We start from the raw sequence: 24,364 nt of genomic DNA, 5'->3' as shown, positions 1-24,364 counted from the left end.
GTAGAATGTTCTCTGATGATATGAGCCTAAACAACTCTGAAGTTCTAGGGTTTATTTATTTATTTATTTATTGGGTGTTTATTTCTTGATCCTCAGTTCTATTCTCTTGATCTGTAAGCCTATCTTTATGCCAATACCACACTATTTTCATTACTATCATTTGTATGTTTTGAAATCAGGACATTTGAGTCCCCCAGCTTTGTTCTTTTTCACAACTATTTTGTATATTCTAGATCTGTTGAATTTCCATATGAATTTTAGGATCAACTTGTCAATATCTGCAAAGAATCCAGCTGGTTTTTTTTATAAAGATTGAGCTGAATCCATAGACCGGTCTGGATCACAATGCTACCCTAAAATATTAAATCTTCCAGTCCATGAGTATAGGAGGTTTTTCCATTCATAACCTCTTCAATGTACAACTTTGTTATACCTTCTGGCTTATTCTTCTCTCTTCTGCCTCAGCTAATGTCTTGTCCAATGACGTTCTAGTCCCCTATGCCAAGGATCAAGCATTCCTCTATTATCTCAAAAGCATACCTCTTGCTATGGCAACATAGAAAATTTGGTGAAATTCAAACCTGAAAACATCACAGTGTAATTATAGAACATCAAGGATAAAGAGAAAATGTTAAAGCCATCACAGAGAAAAGATAAATCAGATTCATAGCATTTTTTTTTTGTCTTTTTAGGCCACACCCAGGGCATATGGAGGTTCCCAGGCTAGGGGTCCAGTCAGAGCGTAGCTGCCAGCCTATGCCTCAGCCACAGCAAAGTGGGATCTGAGCCATGTCTGTGACCTATACCACAGCTCACAGCAACACCAGATCCTTAACCCACTGAGCAAGGCCAGGGATCAAACCTGCGTCCTCATGGATACTAGTCAGGTTTGTTAACCACTGAGCCACAACAGGAACTCCAGATTCATAGCATTGTTGCATCAACAATAACACCTACCAAAAGATAAAATGCAAAAGGAAAAATAATGTCAACTGAGATTCTAAACCCTCAAATTATCAGTTAGACTGAGAATGAAATAATGAAATCTTCAGGCACACAAGGACTAAGTAAAGTTACTGCTTACTAAAAGCGTAATTAAAGGATTCACTTCAGTCTGCCCTCTTAGCACAGCCAGCAGTGAGAAAAAGGTGAATACAGGTAGAATGATTCAGATGAAAAGGTTAACAATGAGTTAAGAAACCAGTAAACTATGGTAGTAAATCTAAACAATATTTAGTGTAGAAAATAAATCTCTGAAGACAACAGGACAAATAAATGACATTGAAGAAGCTATTTAGAAAAGAAGGAGTTCCCACTGTGGCTCAGTGGGTTAAGAATGTGGTGTTGCTACAGCTGTGGTATAGGTCACAGCTCCAGCTTGGATTCGATCCCTGGCCTGTGAACTTCCATATGGTGCAGGGGGCAGCTTCCTGGAAAAGAAAAACAAAGAAAAGAGAAAAAATAAGCTGAGGACCCCTTTCCTACTGAGGAAAATCATAAATATGCTTAATCATGAACATGGTTAAAAATATATACATTTAAATGTAATGCTTAAGTTTATGCGTGGTTTTCTTAAATTATGTATAGCCATAGTATGTGTAAGTTCTAAATCCATAACCAAAAATAAAGAGAATATAGAAAATTTGATAGAAACATTAAGGAGAAAAAAATTTAAATCATAGTAAAAATGGGGTAGCAGAACTAAGTGCAAATATATGTGCAGCCATAATAAATGTAATCAAATCAAATATTAATTAAGGGACAGAGGCTTTCAGATTAGTTAAATTTTAAAAGTCTAGTTAGAGGCTTTCCATAGACTTAGAATTGCAGATCTTTATTTGCCTCTCTAGGATCGTAACTAGAAAAGTGTCACTCATCCCTGGGTGAAACACTATGTTTTAAAAAATAGGTAGTAACTACTAACCTCTAAAATCTGGTGTAGCAAAAGTAATACCAGACAAAATAGAATTTAAGGCAGAAAGCCTTAGTCACCTGCACAGGCATCAGGTTGGTGAAATCTGGAACATTTCAAAAGCCAGGCTGGTTTCCTCCTGGAAGACGTGTGCTTTTCTGTTCCTCTTATAAAATCCAATCTTGTTCTACCAGTTCTTCCTTTTCTAAATACCACTCTGACCATCTTCCTTAGGGTGACCTGTTTTTCTTCAGCTATCCTTTTTAAGTTGAAGTATAGTTGATTTACAATTTTTTCTTTCGTTTCAGGTATACAACATTGTGGCTTGATATTTTTATAGATTATGACCCATGCAATTATTACAATATTCTTGACTGCCTTCCCTGTACTGTACAGAACGTACCTGTAGCTTATTTGTTTTGTAACTGTTGGTTTGTACCTCTCAATCCCCTTCAGCTATTTTGCCCACCCCCACCCCCTCCTCTCTGACAACCATGAGTTTGTTCTCTGCGAGTCTGTTATATTTGTCTATTTAGTTTTTCAGATTTCACACATAAGTGAAATAATGTGATACGGGTTTTTATCTGTCTGACTTATTTCTCTTAGCGTAATACCCTCCAGGTCCATCCATGCTGTTGCAAAGAGTAAGCTTTCATTCTTTTTTATGGCTGAGTGATATCCCATTGTGTATATACACCACATCTTCTTTGTCCATCATCTGTCAATGGACACTTAGGTTGCCTCTCTATCTGGGCTAAGGTAAATAATGCTGCAGTGAACCTTGGGATGCATATACATTTTTCCACAGTGGTCACACCAGTTTACATCCCCACGAACAGTACACATCTTTGCCAATTCTTGTTATTTTTTTTGTCTTTTTGATGATTGCCATCCTGACAGGTGTGAGGTGATACCTCGTGGTTTTGATTTGTATTTCTCTATAATTAGTAATGTTGAGCATCTTTTCACATGCCTGCTATCCATCTGTATGTCTTCTTTGGAAAAATGTCTATTCAAGTGGTCTGCCTATTTTCTAGTCAGATTGTTTAGGGGGGTTCTATTGAGTTATATGAGTTTGGATAATAAATCAGACATATCATTTGCAAATATCTTCTCCCTTTCAGTAGGCTGTCTTTTCATTTTGTTCATGATTTCTTCACTGTGCAAAAGCTTTTTAGTTTGATGTGGTCCCATTTGTTTATTTTTGCTTTTGTTTCCCTTGCCTGAGGAGACAGAGTGAAAAAAAAATACTGCTAAGACTGATTTCAAGAGTATACTACCTACATTTAGGTCTTTAATCTGTTTTGAGTTTTTTTGTGTATGATATGAGGAAATGGTCTAATTTCATTCTTTTACATGTAGCTGTCCAGCTTTACCAGTACCACTTTTGAAGAAACTGTCTTTTCCCCATTGTATATTGTTGCCTCCTTTGTCATAGATTAATTGACCGCAAGTGTGTGGATTTATTTCAGGACTCTCTATTCTGTTCCGTTGATCAGTGTGTCAGTTTTTGTGCCAGTAGCATATTGCTTTGATTACTATGGCTTTGTAATATAGTTTGGATTCAGGGGGCATGAAACTTCCAGCTTTATTCTTTTCTCAGAATTTCTTTGGCTATTTGGGGTCTTTCGTGTTTCCGAAATTTTAGAATTTTAGACTTATTTGTTCTAGTTCTATGAAAAATGCCATCAGCATTTTGATAAGGATGGCATTGAACCTATATATTGTTTTAGGTAGTATTGACACTTTAGTAACATTAATTCTTCCAACCCATGAACATGGAATATCTTTTCAGTTATTTGCGTCTTCTTCAATATCTTTCTACATATCTTTTTGTTTTTTTTTTTTTTCTTTTTTGGCCTCCCTGTGGCATATGGACTTCCTGGGTCAGGGATCAAATCTGAGAGGGAGCTGCAACCTGTGCCACAGCTTAACCCTCTGCATGAGGCCAGGGATCACACCCATGGCCCCACTGCTGCAGAGACACTGCTGATCCCATTGCACCACAGCAAGAACTCCTCTTTCTAGATATCTTAGTGCTACTAATCAGGTTGCAGCCAAGCTGTTCTGTTCCTTCTGTTCCTGGTGTAATTATCATTATCATCTCTACAATTTAGGAGGCACTGTGTTGTATACTTTACATATATTTCTTATTACAATACTATAATATGTAATCTTAATATATAATTATAGAACATAATATATAAGTATATAATACTTCATATAATATAACAGCCCTATAAGGTAGATGTGGTCTTTCTGGGTTGGAGATGGAGAAGCCATGCACAGAAAAGAAATAATTTGTTCAAGACCACACAGGTAGTTAGTGACAGAGGTGGACTCTAAATCCAGGTGTGTTTGGCTCAAAGTCTTTACCTCTGTCCTATGCTCCCTTTGTACAAATCAAACCCACTTAACTCTTGGATTTGAAGATACCTTACTATTGTCTTTACACATTATCCCCACCTGCTCCAAAGCCCGTATCTGAGCTAAGAAGTGATTCTAACCAACTGGCCAAGCTTGAGCCTTATCAATATGGCAACACTGACACAGAATCTGAGATCAGCCCACACCAAAGAGCAGTACCATGCTGAATGTTGGCATCTTGTTTGAATGTGCCCAAATACTGGCTGGTTTTCCAGTGGTTGTCTTTTGTACCAGGGAAAAGCAAAATGTGTTGGCACTACTTCCATCTCCATCCTATGTACCTGGTATTTCTTTTTCTTTCCCCAAGTGCACTGCCCAACGAATGAGCTTCTGACAGACTCCACAGGTGTGATCCTGAGTCAGAGCTACCCTGGAAGCTACCCCCAGTTCCAGACCTGCTCTTGGCTGGTGAGAGTGGAGCCCGATTATAACATCTCCCTCACAGTGGAGTACTTTCTCAGTGAGAAGCAGTATGATGAGTTCGAGATCTTTGATGGTAAGTAAATCAAATAGCCCCCTGCCCCAGGTAGCCCAAACTTGCTTCAAACCCCAGGGGTCTATGATGCAACCTCCCAATTTGAACTTTCCAGATGCTCCATACAATGTCTTTCTCTACCACAGAAACCCCAGCACCATGGAAGCTGATGAGTTGTTATGACCTAAACAGTAGGATGGCTTGTATTACAGCCTGGACCTGTGAGAGCACAACTTCTTAAATCACCCTTTCTTAAATGTAGCCACCGCTCAAAGCTAGTATACCTTGAATGTCAACCAATAAATGGGTCATAGCGGTTCTCCCAAGTGAAGCCTATGCTGCCTGCAAAACCCAAAGAGGTCTACCAAACGCTGTGCTTCCTTCTTGGTGGTGGGAGGAAAAAGGTGCAATAACTGCTTTTTAATGTGGAATAAATAACCCAACATGCTCCAGACCACAGAACTCTAAAAAATTCACCTGACTCTTTGTAGTACTTCTCTCTTACCCTCTGGAGCACAAGTGTCTTGCAAAGGCTTCTACGCTAATGGTCCCTTCCAGCACATCATATCCAATTAATACAAAGTCATCAATACAGTAAATCAATATGCTGTATTCTGCAAGATGTCCAGATGGTCCACATCCCTTCTGACTACATGATGACAGAGCAGGAGAATTAACATAGCTCTGGGACAAAACCGTGGATGTATACTGTTATCTGTCTCATGTAAATGCAAATTGCTTATGATCCTTCTTTCTGGTGGGGATAGAAAAGCATGCATAGCTGGATCAATAACTACATTTCATACAACCAGAGCTATAAGAATCTGCTCTAATGAAGAGGCTACATCTGGCACAGCTTCTGCAGTTGAGGCTACTTCTTGGTTAAGTTTGGGCTGTGAGCTGAACCTGGAACAAGACTCCATTTCCTACCAACTCCCCACCTCATACCCCCCTGTTGTTACAAAGGAGCCACGATAGTGCCTTGGATCCCAGGTATCAGCATTTATTCACACGCTCTGTATACAGACATCTTCCAAATAACTGGACATTCCCTTTTCTCCAGGATTCAGTTACCTGAGTTAATAGTGGTAGGTCTCTGAGGATAAGGACTTGGGGAATCACTACCATATACAATTGGTGTTATTTTGCAGGTCCTTTTTCATAAGGACCCAGCCATTCCTTCAGCTAAGGTGTTATGGAGTCAGAAGTGAAACCTGGCTTAAGTGTCCAAATTATTCAAGGAATTGGAACTTCCATGCCCTTTTTGGTATGTATTCATGATGCATTTTGTTCATATTTCTGGGGCTGGCCATCTGTCTGGCCCTTAGGAAAATCATGTTCTGTTAGCCATCTCCATAGAACCTATGGTTTAGGTCCTTCTGGCTGCCATGCCAACCTTGCTGTCCGTTTTAGTAGTTATGCCAAGCTGGCTTCTGACTGTTCAGTGCTTCTGTCTGGGCCTTGTGTTTAGGCTCCTCTTCTCCCCCATCAATATGAGGAAGCCTGGCTCTGTGCCGGCATCCCCTCCCATCAGTTTCCACCTACAGAAGACAGCCATTACTCAAGTGGCTGGTGATATTGGTCTTCACCCATCACCAGTGCATCCTTTATTGCCCTAGGAACCAGAGTGTCTTCCAGATCCTCCCGAAGGACGTGGTCAGTGAGCGGGTGATCTGGTCTAATACAGTGGTCCTGTCCCACCATGCCATTTCTCCAAGCCTTTTGACCCCTTCCTTCATAGTTTGTCTCAGCAGCTCTGATGGCTCTCCTTTGTTTAATGTGGTCCATGACTTTTGCCAAGCCCCCAAGAGCTGTCTCAGCCGCATGTGAGAACCATCACTCAGGTAACAAATGCTGTGCTTTGGATTATCCCACTTGATGCTCTGCCTCTCTTGAATTGGTCTCCTCAGGTTGCACTTCCAGGCCTTTAAGGTTGGAAAAAAAGAAGAGGGAAGCCTCGGAAAGGAGCGCTGGGGAGTCGTGTTACTTACAACATTGAGACATGATGCTTTCCTCTAGCTTTACTGGAGTACACTCATTTATAAATACTTTTTCTCTATGGCAGGCGCTGAGCTGGTTTTAGCAGGGGAGCAGGATGCTGAGGTAGAAAAAGCTCCCAGGTTGAACATCAGTGCCTCCATTAACCAGCTGCTTGACCTTGGGCCAGTCCCAGGGTGACAAATAGACTTCATCTCACCTGCCAATGGCTCTGCGTTGGCAAGGACTTTTTGGAAACCTGCGTTAGGGCTCAGGAGGAAAGAGCACCTAGGGTGAGGCTTGTGAATGCTGAGAGAGGAGCCGGGGACCACTGATTGTGCTGAGTTACCTCTGAATCTGCACGTCTTCATCTGAGGAGGGGAACCGGAAGGAGGTTCCATTAAAGTCATCCCATCTGAGAGCTGGGGTGAGTCTGTAATCTTGTGTCCGCCCTCTCCCCCCAGGCCCCTCAGGACAGAGTCCTCTGCTGAAAGCCCTCAGTGGAAATTACTCAGCTCCCCTGATTGTCACCAGCTCCAGCAACTCTGTGTACCTGCGCTGGTCCTCCGACCACGCCTACAATCGGAAGGGCTTTAAGATTCGCTACTCAGGTGAGTCAAACAAAAGAACTCTTGAGAAGGGCCACAGCCCCGAAGCCCCTTAAATTTCTCACTCAAAACACCCCAGTAAGCCATGGATCTTATCCTTGTCCATGACAGAGCCCTTCCACGGGGCCTGGGGACTGGCAGCCTTTCTCTGCCTCTAAGTCTCTGTCACAGTGACCTTGACATTTTCCCACCTCCCTTTTTCTATACCTCTCCCCACTTTTAGTCTCTTCCCTCTTTCTGCTGATGCTGTCAGCCTGTGGCTTCTGGATAAGTTTATATTTGACCCGATAATGCCTATAGGTGGTCCTGTCCCTAACACTGCTGAAATGCTAGTAAAAGTCCTTAACTGAAAAACACGAAGATGTAGGTCTCCAACTGACAAATATGAGACAGGAAGCAAAGGATAGGAGCCTCCCTTCTGTTTTGCGAACCCTGTCTCATAGGCAGAGTCAGATCAAGGGCCCAGCCAGCCAAACAGCTGACCAGCCCGAAATCTCTAAGGTGCAACAGAAATATCCTTGGAAATGTCATGAGATGGAGAAAATCAAAGTTATCTGAACTCCCTTCATGGGGATTACTGCCATCGAAAAGGAAACTTGAAAAGCTGCTTGCTGCCCCCTTTGCGGGACAGTGGGTTTGATGAACTGCTAGCTGAACTTGGAGGCAGAAATAAGTTACTTAAGACCATGGCGAGTTCCACCAAGTCCCAGTCCCCCTTCAGCACTCTTTCTCCGGGGTGCGTTGGGCCTGCATTCCAAACAAATGTTGGACAGGTTTTTAAAGAATATTGGTTGGAAGGGATGTCACATTATAGCCTGCGTTGCCACTTGTCACGGTCCATCTCTTCTGCTGACTTGGAAGACCAGCCCACACTTGGCGGGTCACTGACGTCTTAAGAAACTCTTGCGTCTTAGCTTAGCGGTGGAGTCAACCAGTGGGAACCGAGGGGAGCCTGGGGGGTGGAGGATCTTTACTATCTCAGGGTCCATTTCCTCTCCAAAGTGGACCCCAGATTTCTTCCCCTCACACTCCCAAGAGGGAGGGTGGCTTCATGCCCCCACCCCCGCTAGGGTCGGTGATCAGCTCTGTCACCAGCAGACAAACAAGTCACTCAGTCTCCACAATCCTCAATTTCCTCATGATGAAAAAGAAACCTTAAGCTGTCAGGGAGATTCAGGCTGGGTTCCTGGCAGCTATTCACACACACAAAAAGAAATAAAGCAATTTAGTAGCATTTCCCTAGGCTGGTCGCTAAACTCTGAACTAAAAACCCTTAAAGGGAGTTCCCATCGTGGCTCAGGGGTTAATGAACCTGACTAGTATCCATGAGGATGCAGGTTCAATCCCTGGCCTTGATCAGCTAGTTAAGGACCTGGCATTGCTGTGAGCTGTGGTGTAGCTCGCAGACGTGGCTCAGGTCCCGCATGGCTATGGCTGTGGTGTAGGCAGGTGGCTACAGCTCCTATTGGAGCCCTAGCCTGGGAACCTCCGTATGCCTCAGGTACAGCCCTAAATAGACAAAAAGACAAAAAATAAAAATAAAAACATAGAAACCATGAAGGTGTTCCCCTTCCCTTGATGTTTTTAAAGATTAATCACATGTTTGTGAGTAATGAGCCATTATAATTACAATACATAGGCCATGTAGGAAGTGAATTAATTACATGGTGAAACAATGAGTCCTTCATGGAAATACAATAGAGTTATATAATTTGCACACGCATCTATGATTGTGACTCTATTTTATAACCGAGATTCTTGTTCTTAACTGAAGTAGACTTGTAGATGCCCCAGACGGCAAAGCAGGAGCACGGACGCGTGTCTGACTTGGAAGGAGGGTATATTTTTTGTTTCCGCCTTTTTATTAGAGTACAGTTGATTTACAGTGCCGTGCCAGTTTCTGCTGTACAGCAACATGACCCAGCCATACATACATACACTTTCTTTTTCTCGTACTGTCTTCCATCAGGTCCTGTCCCAAGAGATTGGACATTGTTCCCTGTGCCGGACAGCAGGACCTCATGACTTATCCATTCTAAGTGTAATAGTTTGCATCTACCAACCCCCAACTCCCCGTCCATCCCACTCCCTTCCCCTCCCCCTCGGCCACCACAAGTCTCAGTCTCACCAGCAGAGGGATGTGGTCACAGGAGGACCACGCTGTGGGGAGGAGGCAGGAAGGGCCCTGGCATCCTTATCCGACCTTATCCCAGGCCCACCTAGGAGACCTGGCCAGAGACTCTTAGAGCAGGTAAACGGCTGGCTTGCTGTGCTCCTTTGGTCATCCTTCTTGCTCAGCCTCACGGAACTTTCTCCAAGGACCCTGGGAGAGGCTTTTATTGCAAGTTCTCTGAGGCTGGGGATTTGTCGGTCCTCCTCACTCTTGTATTCCCAGCACTTACAGCAGCACTTATCTGGCATATAACAGACACTCGGGATCTGTGGAATCAATGAAGGAAAGAAGTTGCAGCCATACGTTAATGGGCACTGGGACTGTGGATTTCATGTCCTGGATTGCTGCAGCTCCCTCTCCCCCTCCCCCTACACAACAGAAAGCAGGACAGGGGCCATTTCCCGAACACTCAGTACCCTGCGCTGGGTTGGGGCCTAACAGACACCGTACCATTTCACCTGTCCGAAACCTAAAAGGGAGGCAACATGCAGGTGAGGGAAGTGGAGCTGGAAGGGCCTCAGTGATTTGTCCCAAATCACAGACCTGCAGAAAAGTCAGAAATGGAACGTGAATGTAGCCCTCACTCCAGAGACTTTGGCCATGTGGTCACACCCTTCTGCAACCAACCCCTCTGGGTTCTATTTTCTTTCTGTCTGTCTGCCTGTCTGTCTTTTTTTTTTTTTTTTTTTTTTTGCCTTTTTTAGGGCCACGCCTGCAGCATATAGAAGTTCCCAGGCTAGGGATCAAATCAGATCTGCACCTGCCAGCCTACACCACAGCCAGAGCCAGAGCCACACCAGATCCAAGCCATGTCTGCGACCTGTGCCACAGCTCATGGCAATGCCGGATCCTTAACCCACTGAGCAAGGCCAGGGATTGAACCCACTTCCTCATTATTACATGTCGGGTTCATAGCCACAATGGAAACTCCTGGTTCTATTTCTGAGTCTCTTTGGGATCTGGCAGGATTCGAGAGCCTGAACTTATCTGCACAACTAGTGCTGCCCCAGATGCAAAGGGGACCCGGTGCTACGTGGAGCTGTTTTTTTCTTGTCTTTTCTCTTTTTCCTTTCCTTTCCTCTCCTTGCCTTCTCTTCCCTTCTCTTCTCTTTTCTTTTCTTTGGCTTTTCCTAAACGGATTGGATGTTTTTCAGTATCAACTGCTCAGACTTTCCTGACTCGCAGCGGACCTGGTGGTGATGACGATAGGGCAAGGCTGGGAGAAGCAAGGGGAGGGGGCCTGGGAGGAGGACCACGTCTGTCTTCCCACTGCACGTGGTCGCCTGACCCTCATCTTGTTGTCCAGCTTCCTACTGCAGCCTGCCCAGGGCTCCGCTCCATGGCTACCTCCTGGGCCAGACCACCACCCAGCCCGGAGGCTCCATCCACTTTGGCTGCAACGCGGGCTACCGCTTGGTGGGACACAGCATGGCCATCTGTACCCGGCACCCCCAGGGCTACTACCTGTGGAGCGAGGCCATTCCTCTCTGTCAAGGTGAGAAGCGGGAGGAGAAGAGGGGACAGGTGTCTTGGATCCTATGCTCAATTCATGCTTGTCCAAAGACCAGTCACTTCCAAATGTGGGTTTCCTCCTTGATGATTAGAGCCAGGGGTAAGAGGGGACTTACTAGCTCATGGACAGCTAGGGGAGGGGATGCTTGAGCTCGGGCTCATAGAGCAAGGGAGGTTGAGGGCCAGGCATTGGCAAGGAGAACATTCTAGGGAATAGCAAGAGTGTTGCAAAACCACAGACTCTGAGCGAGATCACAAAATATGCAAAGCAATTGGGCCTGTCTGAAGCGCCAGGTCAGGTCGGAGGAGCAGAGGGACGCAGGATGAAACGTGGCCATCACCTGCTCAGTCATCAACAATCAAGCACGTGGTATACACCAGGCAGTTTGCAAACATTGTGTTTGATCATTTATGGGATTTTTTTTCCTTAAAGTAATGTACATTCAGACTAGAAATCTGAAGACAGAAGAAAAAAAAAAAAAACATATATAATGCAAAAGAGAAAAGCTAAAATGACCTGTAACCCCATCAACTACAATCACTGCTGTTAATCACTGCCTTTAGTCTGGTATATATTTATAAAAATAGCATTATTGATATACAAAACTCTTCATGTTTTGTTAGCATCTATCACATGATTAAATACATTTTGTCATCAGTATTGGCAATGGTTGCATAGCATTATAGAAAAGCTGTCATTTATTTGAGTATCATCCTATTGTTGATCATTTGCATTTCTGCATTTTTTGCTGCTCTAAACAATGCTGCTTTTAAAATCCTTGTAATTCCATCCCTGTGAATATTTATATTTCCTTTAAATAAATCCCAGAAATGAGATCATTGAATCAGACCTATATAAAATCTACAGCTTTTCATGCCCATTGGTATCCAGAAGGTTTATCTTCACTTTCACTTCCACCAGCAGCCAGTTGTCTTTTCTTCCCACGTTCTCGACCTCACGTACTGCATTTTCTAAAAAAAGAAAGAAAAAGAATTACCAATTATTCAGACAAAAACAGGAAATCCCTTGATGTTGATGTTCCTGTGTTTGGGTTCCCAGCATGGTGACATTCTTTCTCATGGTATCTGTCATCTCTGATCCTCACATCCTTCTCTCGCTTGTTCCTGAGCTTTTCTGAAGAACAGAAGCAAGGTGTCATTAATATTCTATTTGATGCTCTAACCAAAGGTCACAGAGAGCTGACTGTCCACAAATGGCAAATGTCACTTGGCTTCGGGTTTCCATTTCTCTAACTGTATCAACACAGACAAGTCATTTTCCTAAATCTCTGGTGGGAACCAACCAGGACTCACATCTCTGCCTTTTGTCACTTCCCCAAATCAAGTGCCTCTGGATTCTGTCCACTCATCCCTACACTGCTCCATGCTGCTTCCCCCCCAGCCCCACCCCAAGCTTCCTTCCTGGGCCCTCTGCACTCTCTGGAATCCTGGTTCCACGGCCAACAAGCATACACCCTCAGTCACTGCCCAGAAGGCTCTCTCTTTTTCTTAATTTTGTATGAGGGTATAGTTGATTTATAACGTTGTGCCAATTTCTGCTGTATAGCAAAGTGACCCAGTCCTTCATATATCTATAGATGAGAGACAGACAGACAGACAGACAGATCGGTCGGCATTCCCTTTCTTATATTAGCTTCCATTATGGTCTATTCCAGGACACTGGACATCACTAATTATTAGAGAAATGCACATCAAAACTGTAATGAGGTACCAGAAGCCTCCCTTCACTTCCTCCCTTCATGGAGACTGAGGCTGTCTCCTGAGAACACAGAGGCTCTGGCCCTTTAAGGGAGGCGGGAGCTCATCCCCTGTTTCCCACATAGCACAGGGCCAAGAAAGGCCTGGCCTTCTTCCCATTCTCTGTTGCTGCTCCCAAACCATGACTCCTCCACTGACAAACACATGCATTGGAGAGTCCGTGCCTCCTAACGCTTCCTCTCTCCTTCCCCAGCCTGTTCTCCCCGTCGGAGACCTCATTCCCCAGAAGCTTCAAGTACTCGGTGATCCTGCTCCCTCCTCTCCTCACAGGAGGGGTCCCTGTCACCTCTGGCTTTGGGGGACTGTGTTTTGGCATGGAGATCTCAAGACCGCCTTTGAGGCTCTCAGGCTGAGAGGTCCTCGTCCTTATCCATGGGAGAAGGGCCAGGCCAGGGACAGTGACGCGTGCTGCCTTTGGCCCCTTTCATCTGAACACCGTCTCTCTTCAGCTCTGGGGAACTTTCATCTGTGATCATTCCATCCCCTGTATTTTCTCTGTTCTCTCTTTCTGGAACTCTGACTTGTTGGATGGTGTGCCTCTTGGATTGATCTGTGTTTTCAGTCCTTTTCTCTCGTTCTCAATGTCTTTTTGGTCTGTATTCTGGGAAATTTCTTTCGCTTTTAATTGTGTCAGCTGCAAAAGAATGCACAACCTAAAAGTTGAGAATTTCTTTCTTTTTTTTTTTTTTTTTTTTTTTTTTTCGCTTTTTAGGGCCACAGGTACAGCATATGGAAGTTCCCAAACTAGAAGTCTAATAGGAACTGCTGCTGGCCTATGCCACAGCCACGGCAACATGGGATCCCCAACCCACTGAGTGAGGCCAGAGACTGAAACCACATTCTCATGGATACTAGTCGGGTTTCTTCCATTGCCCCATGATGGGAACTCTGAGAATTATGTTTTATTTGGCAAACTTAAGCCCAGAAGACAGCTCTCCATTATTCAAATATTTTTATTGTCATCTGTAAGACTTATTGAAGGGAAACAGAGACCACAAATCAGATTTTCCAAACCGGTTATTTTCATTTGTTTTAAATTACAGAAGGTCTTGTAGTTCCCATCCTGGCTCAGCTGTAACAAATCCAACTAGTATCCATGAGGATGCAGGTTTGATCCCTGGCCTCGCTCAGTGGGTTAAGGATCTGGTGTTGCCGTGAGCTGTGGTATAGGTCACAGATACAGCTCTGATCTGGCATGGCTGTGGCTGTGGCGTGGGCCCGCAGCTGAAGCTCCGATTCCACCCCTAGCCTGGAAACTTCCATATGCCATAGGTGTGGCCCAAAAAAAAAAAACAAACGAAAAAAAATTACAGAAGTTCTTAGCTTAGCTGTGATAGATCTTTTTCCACCTTGTAATTGATGTTTTTTTCCCCTATAGGTACTAATAAGACTAATAAAAAAAAAACGAAAAAAAAATTACAGAAGTTCTTAGCTGTGATAGATCTTTTTCCACCTTTTAATTGATGTTTTTTTCCCCATAGGTACTAATAGGTACTCTCTCTTTAATTGATGGTTTTTTCCCCTATAGGTACTAATGAGAGCCCTCTAAAAATTTACCAATTTAGAAGTTTCTCCAATTTAAAGGATCCATCATCTGGCTATTGATGAGATATATCTTAATAGTGACTCAAACCAATAAGACATGGGAGGCAGCCCCATAAGACAGCGCAAAGGGAGATCTCCCTTCTTAAGAGCTGAAAGCTCTCATATAATATTTTCACTTGTATCCCAACAAATTCTTGGTAAGGCAGCCGATTTGAGGAAACATGTCAGGTCAGTCTCCTACTTAACCACTCAGCCCAGACTGCACAGTCTCTTTCAACTGAACAAATCCCAATGTCTTGCAACAAGGCTCCCCCTATTTCAACTGGGGAGCCAGGTACCTGTTGGATGATAATCAGGAGATCTGAGAACTGGAAGAGACTCACCCAAATTCATCTGGACTCCCTGAGGTGGCAGATGGGCACAAGAGACCTCTGCTGGTCTAAGGCTCCAGATCCTCGTAGGGTTCAGATGAAAGAGAGAAGCCTGCTCTGGGTCTCTTTGTTGGTCACCAAAACTATCAACTAAAAAAAAAAAAAAAAAAAAAAAAAAACTTGGAGTTCCCTTCATGGCTCAGCAGAAACAAATCTGACTAGTATCCATGAGGACACAGGTTCAATCTATGGCCTTGCTCAGTGGGTTAAGGATCCAGCATTGCCGTGAGCTGTGGTGTAGGTCACAGACACGGCTTGGATCCTACGTTGCTGTGGCTGTGGTGTAGGCCAGTGGTTACAGTTCCAATTCGACCCCTAGCCTGGGAACTTCCATATGCCACAAATTCAGCCATAAAAAGACAAAAAAAAAAAAAAAAAAGGTACAACCTGTGAACAAGAATTAATCAATAGTCTATGAAAGAAGCAGGAATTTTTATTTGAGCCTAATTTGAGAATTATAACCCAACAACAGCTTCCCAGAAAGCTCTGAGAACAGTTCCACCCACTAGAGGTCACAGTTAGAAGTTTTTTGAGACAGAGGGCTGTACATTGAATGACATATTATTGACAGTTTACACAATCCAGATCTAAACATTATCATAGCTTCTTACAGGATCAAGAAGGAATGTTATCTTAAAGGATTGGTCTTATTGATGCAAGTAGAATGTTGCTCTTGATTGTTGAGCGGGCACTTCTGCTGATGGGAGAAGTTTAGTTCATGAATTCTGCAGATACACAGTGCCCAGTGGGCAGGGGAAGACAAAGGACGGAGAACATTTTCTGTTTAAATTTGTCCTGTCTTGGAGTTCCCATTGTGGCACAGTGGAAACAAATACGACTAGTATCCATGAGGTTTTGGGTTCAATCCCTGGCCTTGCTCAGTGGGTTAAGGATCCAGCATTGCCATAAGCTGTGGTGTAGGCTGCAGATGTGGCTCGGATATGACCCTTAGCCTGGGAACCTCCTTATGCCGCTGGTGCCCTCTGTCTGCTTATCTCTGCCACATATTCAACTTAACTGGCTGACTGCTTGAGGGTGGACGTCCTGTTTGCTTCCATCCTGATTTCTTTCAGGGCTCACCATCAATGGGGGCTACAGCGGCTGATGGATTGATGGCTGCAACATCCTGTGTTTGTTGATGTGACCAGCAGCCATATCTTTGTCCACAATTTCTACCCTCTCTGTTGAATGCTTATTTTTGTGGTCATATTTTTAACTTAAAAGAGCCCTTCCTTATTCACTTTTTGTTCTCTTTTCAAGGCATTCTCTTCTCATTTTATTATATATCACCTTGACTTTCTCAAGGTACTACCAGTCAGAAGTTTCAAGACCATATGTCTTCTGTTACCTGAGTTAGCTCAGTTTCTTAAAGAAGACTTTTTTCTATTTTTGATCTTATCTTTGTTTTTATCTTTCATGCTGCTGGTTTTCTTCATAGGTATAGTGATTTTTTTTTTAAGGGCTGAATCCACAGCATATGGAGGTTCCCAGGCTAAGGGAGGAATCAGAGCTATGGCTGCCAGCTTATGCCACAGCCACAGCAAATGCAGGATCCGAGCCATGTCGTTGACCTACACCACAGCTCATGGCAATGCCAGATCCCTAACCCACTGATTGAGGCCAGGGATCAAACCCACAACCCTCCTATCCAAGAATTTAAAGTGCTTTACTCTGGGATGCCCACTCCGACCTTAGCATCCCTGATTCTCTCAAGGGAGTTCTTTCCTTTCTTTTGTTGTTGTTGTTCCGAAGAAAACCCTATTTGGTTTGAAGAATGGCTGCCTGGATGCCTCTGCACTGTCTTGTGGGAAGGCGTGTAAAACTGTTCTAACCCCATGGCTCCCTATATATTTTGTACAGCGGCTTCTCAGCTCCATTTAATCCCTCAACACACTTCTAGCGGCATTCATCTTCCAAAGTTTTTTTTAATCTCTTCTTCTGATGATCTTCCCATTTTCTTTTTTGTTATGAGGCCTTTCCTTTTATGAGTCTTGTATAATTTTATTAGGGCCTCTGGGGAGAAGGAACATACGAATATGTTCTCAGAACACCATCTTGAAGCAGATGTGCTCATGACATTTTTTCCTCCACTAGCTCTTTCCTGTGGGCTTCCTGAGGCCCCCAAGAACGGAATGGTGTTTGGCAAAGAGTACACGGTGGGAACCAAGGCTGTGTACAGCTGCAGCGAAGGCTACCACCTCCAGGCAGGTGCTGAGGCCACAGCAGAGTGTCTGGAGACAGGCCTGTGGAGCAACCGCAACGTCCCCCCGCAGTGTGTCCGTGAGTCCTTGGGTAGTGGAGGCGGGTGTAACCAGGGGCTGGGTACGCAGCTGGAAAGGTTCCTGGAAGGTGTGAACTCAAAGCCCAGTCATGGGGAAAAAACACTCACGTGGAGGTTGGGGACTCAGAGCTGACAGTGGACAGTGCCATCGACCAACGTGGGTTCCCATTTGAAATTGCTTCAAAGTGTTGATAGACCATGGCTCCCTAAGATGTTTCCATAAACCATCACAGAACTCAGGAATGACTGGTCCACTTCAGGTTTTCTGGAAAGACAACTCTCAGAAAGTTTGCATGAACGTACTTTGATCACAGAATCTTAAAATGACAGAGGTATAGATCAGTGTTGAGGCACAAGTCACAAACTGGCAGCCTCATGGGCTCTATTCAGTCTGAAGATAGAGGGGTTTGTGTTTTTCTTTTGCTTTGCTTGGGTTCTTTGGCTTATGCAATGCTTTATGACAATTTTTTTGGAACTTCTTCCTGACATTTTAAAATCAGAAAATTTTACATTAACAATTCATATTTCAAAAAAAATTTTAACTAAAAAAAAATTGTGGCATTTTTAGGGGAACTTCCATATGCCACAGGTAAGGCCCTAAAAAGCAAAAAAAAAAAAAAAGGCAAAACAATTTATTTTTTTTAAATTCACATTTCTAGCTCCTCTGGAAAAAGGCAGATTCAAGACCAGTTGAAATGTGCAGTCTTCCACCACAATCAACAGAGTGCCACCTCCCTTTCTTTTTTCAATCGGGCAGCTCTGCCCACCCTGGTCTGCCACATGCCCCACCCAGCTCCCTTCATTCATTGACCACCGCTGCCTGGGGACTGAAGGCCCTTGGATTCCTCATCACTGCATTGTGGTCTCTCAGTCCCCAGCTCTGGACTCTTTGCCAGCGTCTCCCCTAATTAATGAATCCTCCTCTCTGCTTCTTACCTCCCCAGCTGTGACCTGCCCTGATATCAGCAGCATGAGTGTGGACCACGGCCGATGGAGGCTCATCTTCGAGACGCAGTACCAGTTCCAGGCCCAGCTGATGCTCATCTGTGACCCTGGCTACTACTACACTGGTCAGAGGGTCATCCGCTGCCAGGCCAATGGCAAATGGAGCCTTGGCAACTCTCTGCCCACCTGCCAAAGTAAGCCCCTGAGGGAAGGGTGGGCCAGTTTGGCACAGTGCCTCCTATCTGAAGCATCTCATCCATGGGCTGAATCGGGGGGCTGGGGAGGGGAAGAGGGGTATAGCCAGGGATTGCGGTGAACCTCATTTTGAACACTCACCTAGAACCAGGAGCTGGGGAGAGGCCTACTCCTTTAAGGAAGCACTTCTCAGCATCTTGTCATCCTATTAAGAAGCTGCCTTTGTGCAGGTGAGCATCCGCCCATTCATCTATTCAACATTCATGCCAGGTGTTGTAGAGGTGGGACGGTCAAAGCTTGCGGTTCCTGCCCACAAGGAGCTTATGGTCTACTGGAGAGGCAGAAAATAAAGAAGCAGGGATCACAAAGCTGGATAAACCTGCAAGTGTGTGTCTGAGGGATGAACCTAAGTGTGCCTGCCTCTCCTCCACTGTGAATTGTTTTTCTTTGGTTCTTAAGGTAGTTTCAAAGGTCGGGGTCCCTAGGAAGCAGCTCCAAGATGCAGGTTTATTAGGAAGTGTTCTTGGGGTCACAACCTAGGGAAGGGAAGGGGAGGGGGGTGGAGGCGGGGAAGGAAGGAGAGTAGAAAGTGGAGGGGAGGGAGGGGAGGAGAGAGAGGGGAGAATGGAAGGGAGGGAAGGAGGAAGAGTGGCGGGGAGGAGAGAGGAGGAAGGAGAGTGGAGAAGGGAGGGGAGGAAGGAGAGGGGAGGGGAGGAAGGAGAGGGGAGGGGAAGGGAGGGGAGGAAGGAGAAGGGAGGGGAGGAAGGAGAGGGGAGGGGAGGAAGGAGAGGGGAGGGGAAGGGAGGGGAGAAAGGAGAAGGGAGGGGAGGAAGGAGAGGGGAGGGGAGGGATGAGAGGGGAGGGGGAAGGGGAGGGGAGGAAGGAGAGGGGAGGGGAGGAAGGGGAGGGGAGGAAGGAGAGGGGAGGGGAGGGATGAGAGGGGAGGGGAGGGGAGGAAGGAGAAGGGAGGAGAGGGATGAGAGGGGAGGGGGAAGGGGAGGAGAGGGGAGGAAGGAGAGGGGAGAGGAGGGGAGAGGAGGGGAGGGGAGTGGAGGCAGCAGGACTGGGAAGATGGAGAAGGTGATCTCTGATGAGGTATCAGCGAAGGCTTCAGCCAACCCTGCAAAGCTCTCTGAATCTGGGCGGCCCTTCAGAATTGTCACAAGTTAGGGCAAGAGGCCTTTATACTCCATACTGACCAAACTTGGGGTGCAGGCTGCCCCAGGACGAGAGCATGACCTTAGGCAGGAAGACTCTTTAACAAGGCAGTCTGAAGAGGGCTGGCAGCAGCCGGGGAAAGAAGCCCTTCAGTCCTGATGCTCTTTACTCCCTGGGTGAGGATGGGATAGAGGAAGCGAGTGTGCGGAGACAGAAGGCGGTCCCTTGTCCGTGCGCAGGGGGATGTCTGAGCCTGGGTGGAAGGGGTGGTGTCTTCCCAACACCTGGGACCCAGGACACTGCTGCCTTTGTTCATCCATGTCCCGACTCCAAGCTGTAACCGTGTGTGTGACAGGGCAGAGGTCACATTACAGTGAAGGCGCTCCCATCTCAGTGCAGCCTTGGCCGTGAAGCCTCCCCTCGTCTGTCACCATGTGGCCCTCGGCCGTGCCCTGTGGAGGAATGTGAGGCTGCTGCTGAGCTCAGCAGAGGACAAGGACAGTGACGGGCAGGCTCTGCCCCGGACAGAGAGGCGCATACCCCACAGAAAGGCCCTCTCTCTGGGGCGGTGGTTCCTACCCCGGGTGCACATCTGACCCGCCTGAGGAGTTTGGTTTTGTTTTTTGTTTTTCTTTTCTTTTCAGGTCCACGCCCGCAGCATATGGAAGTTCCCAGGCTGGGGGTCTAATCAAAGCTGTAGCCACCAGCCCACACCACAGTCACAGCAACGTGGGATCCGAGCCGCATCTGTGACCTACGCCACAGCTCAAGTCAGCGCCAGATCCTTAACCCACTGAGCAAGGCCAGGGATCAAACCCAAGTCCTCGTGGATATTAGTCAGGTTCGTTAACCACTGAGCCACGACGGGAACTCCAAATTTGGTTTTTTTTAACACACATGCTTGGGAATATCTCCAGAAATGGTGCATCATGGGTCCAGAGTGCAGCCTGGACATTTTACAAGCTCTTCAGGTGCTTCTGGCAGTATCTTCAGTTGAGAATCACTGGTTCAGGGTAACAGCCCAACAGGCACTGTTGCAACCCATTTTCTGGTCATGAGTCCCCTTAGAGTAGGTTAAACGGATCTTATGTTTGTCATTATCCTTGCTAATCCGAAGCAGCACAGGTCCCGTCTCTCAGGGCTGCCTTCCTGAGCCTTTTGTGGTCTTTGCAGTCATCTCCTGCGGAGAGCTTCCCGTCCCCCCCAACGGGCACCGCATTGGAACACTGTCCGCCTACGGGGCCACGGCCATCTTCTCCTGCAATTCCGGGTACACGCTGGTGGGCTCCAGGGTGCGCGAGTGCATGGCCAACGGGCTCTGGAGTGGCTCCGAGGTCCGCTGCCTTGGTAAGTAGCCTCCCCAGGCTTATCCTGCCCACTTTTCCCTCCTCAGAACAGGTTCAGTCTTTCCAAAGCCAGATCCCAGTCTTTGACCAGCGCTCTGCTACCTACTGTCATAAAATGCGTAATCCACAATCTAGCAGTTGGGCGTCTCCCCTAATTGAAACTCTCAACTAGCTTCCCCCTTGGAGCACCCAAAAGAATGAGAAGCAATTCAAGTCTGATGAGACAAACCTTTGAGCTGTCTCATTCTGATCAAAAAGACACCCCCTTTCTATTGGTCCTTGTATGATGGGTGAACTCCCAGTCTCCACCTTGGGGGAAACTTACAGAGACGTATTCCTGCAGTACACCTAAAACACCATATTTATGATATATTAGCAGAGTTTACATGTATACGTATTTTACAAATATACAATATTATATTACTCTATTATAATGTATACTGTATATTACTATGTTATACAATATGTAGATTTTTTGTCATCAGCTTGTTTTATCACAAAAATATGGCAATGGGGAGTTCCCATCGTGGCGCAGTGGTTAACGAATCTGACTAGGAACCATGAGGTTGCGGGTTCGGTCCCTGCCCCTTGCTCAGTGGGTTGGTGATCCAGCGTTGCTGTGAGCTGTGGTGTAGTTCGCAGACGCAGCTCGGATCCCGCATTGCTGTGGCTCTGGCGTAGGCTGGCAGCTACAGCTCCGATTAGACCCCTAGCCTGGGAACCTCCATATGCCATGGGAGTGGCTCAAGAAATGGCAAAAAGACAAAAAAAAAAAAAAAATATGGCAATGGATGACAAAAGCGTAAAAACCAACCTGACCTGCAAAGGACAGAGTTATCATTTCCCCCTTGGTGAATCCATTCCCTGCCTAAACCTTAAACTCTAAAGTTCTCTCTTCTCTCCCTCTTTTCTTGGACCCCTCAAGTCCAAAGGAGAGTCCCAGCTACACAGATTCAACAGCATAGATTGGACAGTCTATCCTGGAGTGAACAGGCACTGCCCTCCCACTGTCTCAGGCCTCTGTTAGAGACACAGTCATGAGTTATTCCCACACAGAGCCAAAAAAATGCTGGTGGGAACACTGGGAATACACTCTACCCAAACCTCGTTTAATAAAAATAGCTCACTGAGGTTTCTAAGTTTGCCCCTCCAGGAGAAGGAAGGATGGCTTTAGCCAAGCCGTCTGCTCTTACACGGTTGTTTTCAACACAGCCAGGCTCTGACTGCCTTAAAGGAGAGCGTGCCCTCCATGCACTAGATGCTCTCTGGACATCTGGCTGGTGAGAAATAGAGGAAGGATGATCCCAGAGGCGGGACGGTGACAACGATCATGTCTCACCAAGGTGCAGACACAGACACTAAAGCTCAGAGATGGATAGCCATCTGGGGTACAACCTTGGGATTTGGGGCTGCCAAGTCTTCCACACCATTTCTATCACGTCTAGGATTGCCGAAGTCCCTCCTGGATGCAGCCGAGGGGGAAGTGGGGAAAATGATGAATGGTTGAGTAACTTGGTCCTTTTCGCCACCTTCTTCCTCTCCCCCTACCCTTGACCAAGCCCCACCTCATTTTCCATAAGCTCCTCCTCAATCTACTCTTTCTCCCTGTACCACCAAAGCCGGACACTGTGGGACCCCTGAGCCCATCGTCAATGGGCACATCAACGGGGAGAACTACAACTACCGGGGCAGCGTGGTGTACCAGTGCAACGCCGGCTTCCGCCTGATCGGCATGTCCGTGCGCATCTGCCAGCAGGATCATCACTGGTCGGGCAAGACCCCTTTCTGTGTGCGTAAGTATGTTGCCCACTCTCCCTAGACACGGGCTCAGGTGCAACATGGACTTCCTCTCGTGTTGGCTTGATTGGGTTAGCTAGAGGTTTTTGGATGTTCTGTTAATGCTTCTCAAAGTCAAAATTATGTTTTTGTTTTCAGTTTTCTGCATCATTCGTTGTTGCTTTCACCTTTATTATTGTCATCCTTGTGATTAACTGTCTTTGTTCATTTCCTTGCTTTTGTTTTTTTAATGATTGTTATCTTTTCCATTATAGTTGGTTTTACAGTGTTCTGTCAATTTCTCCTGTACAGCATTTCCTTGCTTTTGAATTAAGTATTCAATTTGTTTATTTTTAGTCTTTCATTTTTATTGATTATTGTGGATATAAGCGTTTAAGGCTATAAAATTTCTTCTGATAGCTGCTCTAATTGTATCCCACAGATCATAAAAATTAGTGGTTTATTATTTGTTGGAAATTCTGTCACTTTGGTTTTAATTTCTCCTTTTGCCCAGAAGTTGTTTTAGTAGGAGAGTGTGTGGTTTTTTTAATTTCCAGATGGAAGGGCCTTTTAGATGTTCTTTTGTTATTTATTTCTAATTTATTGTGCTGTATATATTTCTACTTCATGAAATTTACTGATGCTTCCTTTGTGGCCTAATGTTTCATCAATCGTTATAAATGTTCCATATGCATTTTTATTTAAGAAGAAAGAGTATTTGGGTGTGAAATTCTATGTATAATCACAAGATGTGCTATTGATTTTATTGTTTATGTCTTCTGTAGGCTTACTTATTTTTTTGTCCACCTGACCTGTTTTGTTCTGAGCAGTGAGTTTTGAAGTTTTCTATTATTAGTGTTCTATTTTTCTTTGCATTTCCCATAGTTTCTGTTACATAAAGGTAATTGCTGTGTTATTTGGTACCTAGATATTCATAATTATTCTATCTACATCACAAAATGTGGTTTTAGCCTTCAAAAATGTCTTTATCATCACTTTTAATATTTTCTAGCCTGAATTGCACTTGTGCCTAATAGTATTAGGCTTACTTCCCCTGCTTCCATCCTTTTCCCATTAGCCTGCTGTACTTTTAACCATCCCTTTACATTAGCCTTTCTGAATCGCTTAAATTAGATGCATCTCTTGTATACATTGTAGAGCTGGGCCTCGCCTTCTGAGCCAATTTGAAAATCTTTTTCTTTTAATAGGTTAGTCCAGTTCATTCAAATATGCTGTTACAACTAATTATGTTTGGTTTTAATTCTGTTTATTATGTGTAAAATATCATACACATATTTCTTCATTTCTCTCTCTGTATGATGTGAACTCTCTGCTTTTTCTTTCTTTCTTTTTTTTTTCTTTGCTTTTTTTATCATTTCTTTTGGTATTTAGGAAGGATTGTAAATGTTTATGTCCCTTTCCTGTAGTTAGTGCATCAGGATCATTCTTCAGTATGTTCACATTTAAGATGGACTTTCTCTTTCCAGTAGTGACTTTGGGTCAATATTCCCCTGTTCCCCTCTTCGCCTTTCCATATGGCTTTGCTCTCTACAAAGGCTTGTAACAGAAGCATGAGAAATAGTTCTGCCTGGATCTAATGTTTATTCTCCTACTTACATGTAATTTAAAGTTTATAGCATTCTCTGCCTTCTAGGTATGCCGCAGGCCTGGGCTTTCTACAGTTTTATTTGTTCTTCTTGTTAGTCTGCATTTTTTGGATTTAGATGGGCACTGTTATTCTCAGCTGCCTGGAAGTGATTTGTAAAATTCTTCACTTTCTAAAGTTCCATAAAGCAAGCCTTTATATAAAGTGCAGGGGTTTGT

The 24,364-nt window shown here is 45.0% G+C and overlaps 1 protein-coding gene across 1 annotated transcript in view; it reads left to right on the top strand.

The window, feature by feature from the left end:
• The window catches only part of CSMD2 (CUB and Sushi multiple domains 2), a 646,642-nt gene that overhangs the window by 562,634 nt on the left and 59,644 nt on the right, over positions 1-24,364 (top strand). Inside the window, 7 exon segments of the mRNA XM_021095859.1 lie at positions 4,647-4,835; positions 7,256-7,402; positions 10,879-11,067; positions 16,934-17,119; positions 18,065-18,259; positions 20,592-20,765; positions 22,384-22,557. Of these exon segments, the coding sequence (XP_020951518.1) occupies positions 4,647-4,835; positions 7,256-7,402; positions 10,879-11,067; positions 16,934-17,119; positions 18,065-18,259; positions 20,592-20,765; positions 22,384-22,557 (1,254 nt within the window).

The sequence above is a fragment of the Sus scrofa genome, chromosome 6, assembly GCF_000003025.6.
Source record: "Sus scrofa isolate TJ Tabasco breed Duroc chromosome 6, Sscrofa11.1, whole genome shotgun sequence".
In the NCBI taxonomy this organism is placed as follows: domain Eukaryota; kingdom Metazoa; phylum Chordata; class Mammalia; order Artiodactyla; family Suidae; genus Sus; species Sus scrofa.
The sequence above is the reverse complement of the archived record's forward strand: the minus strand, read 5'-3'. Positions and strand labels throughout refer to the sequence as shown.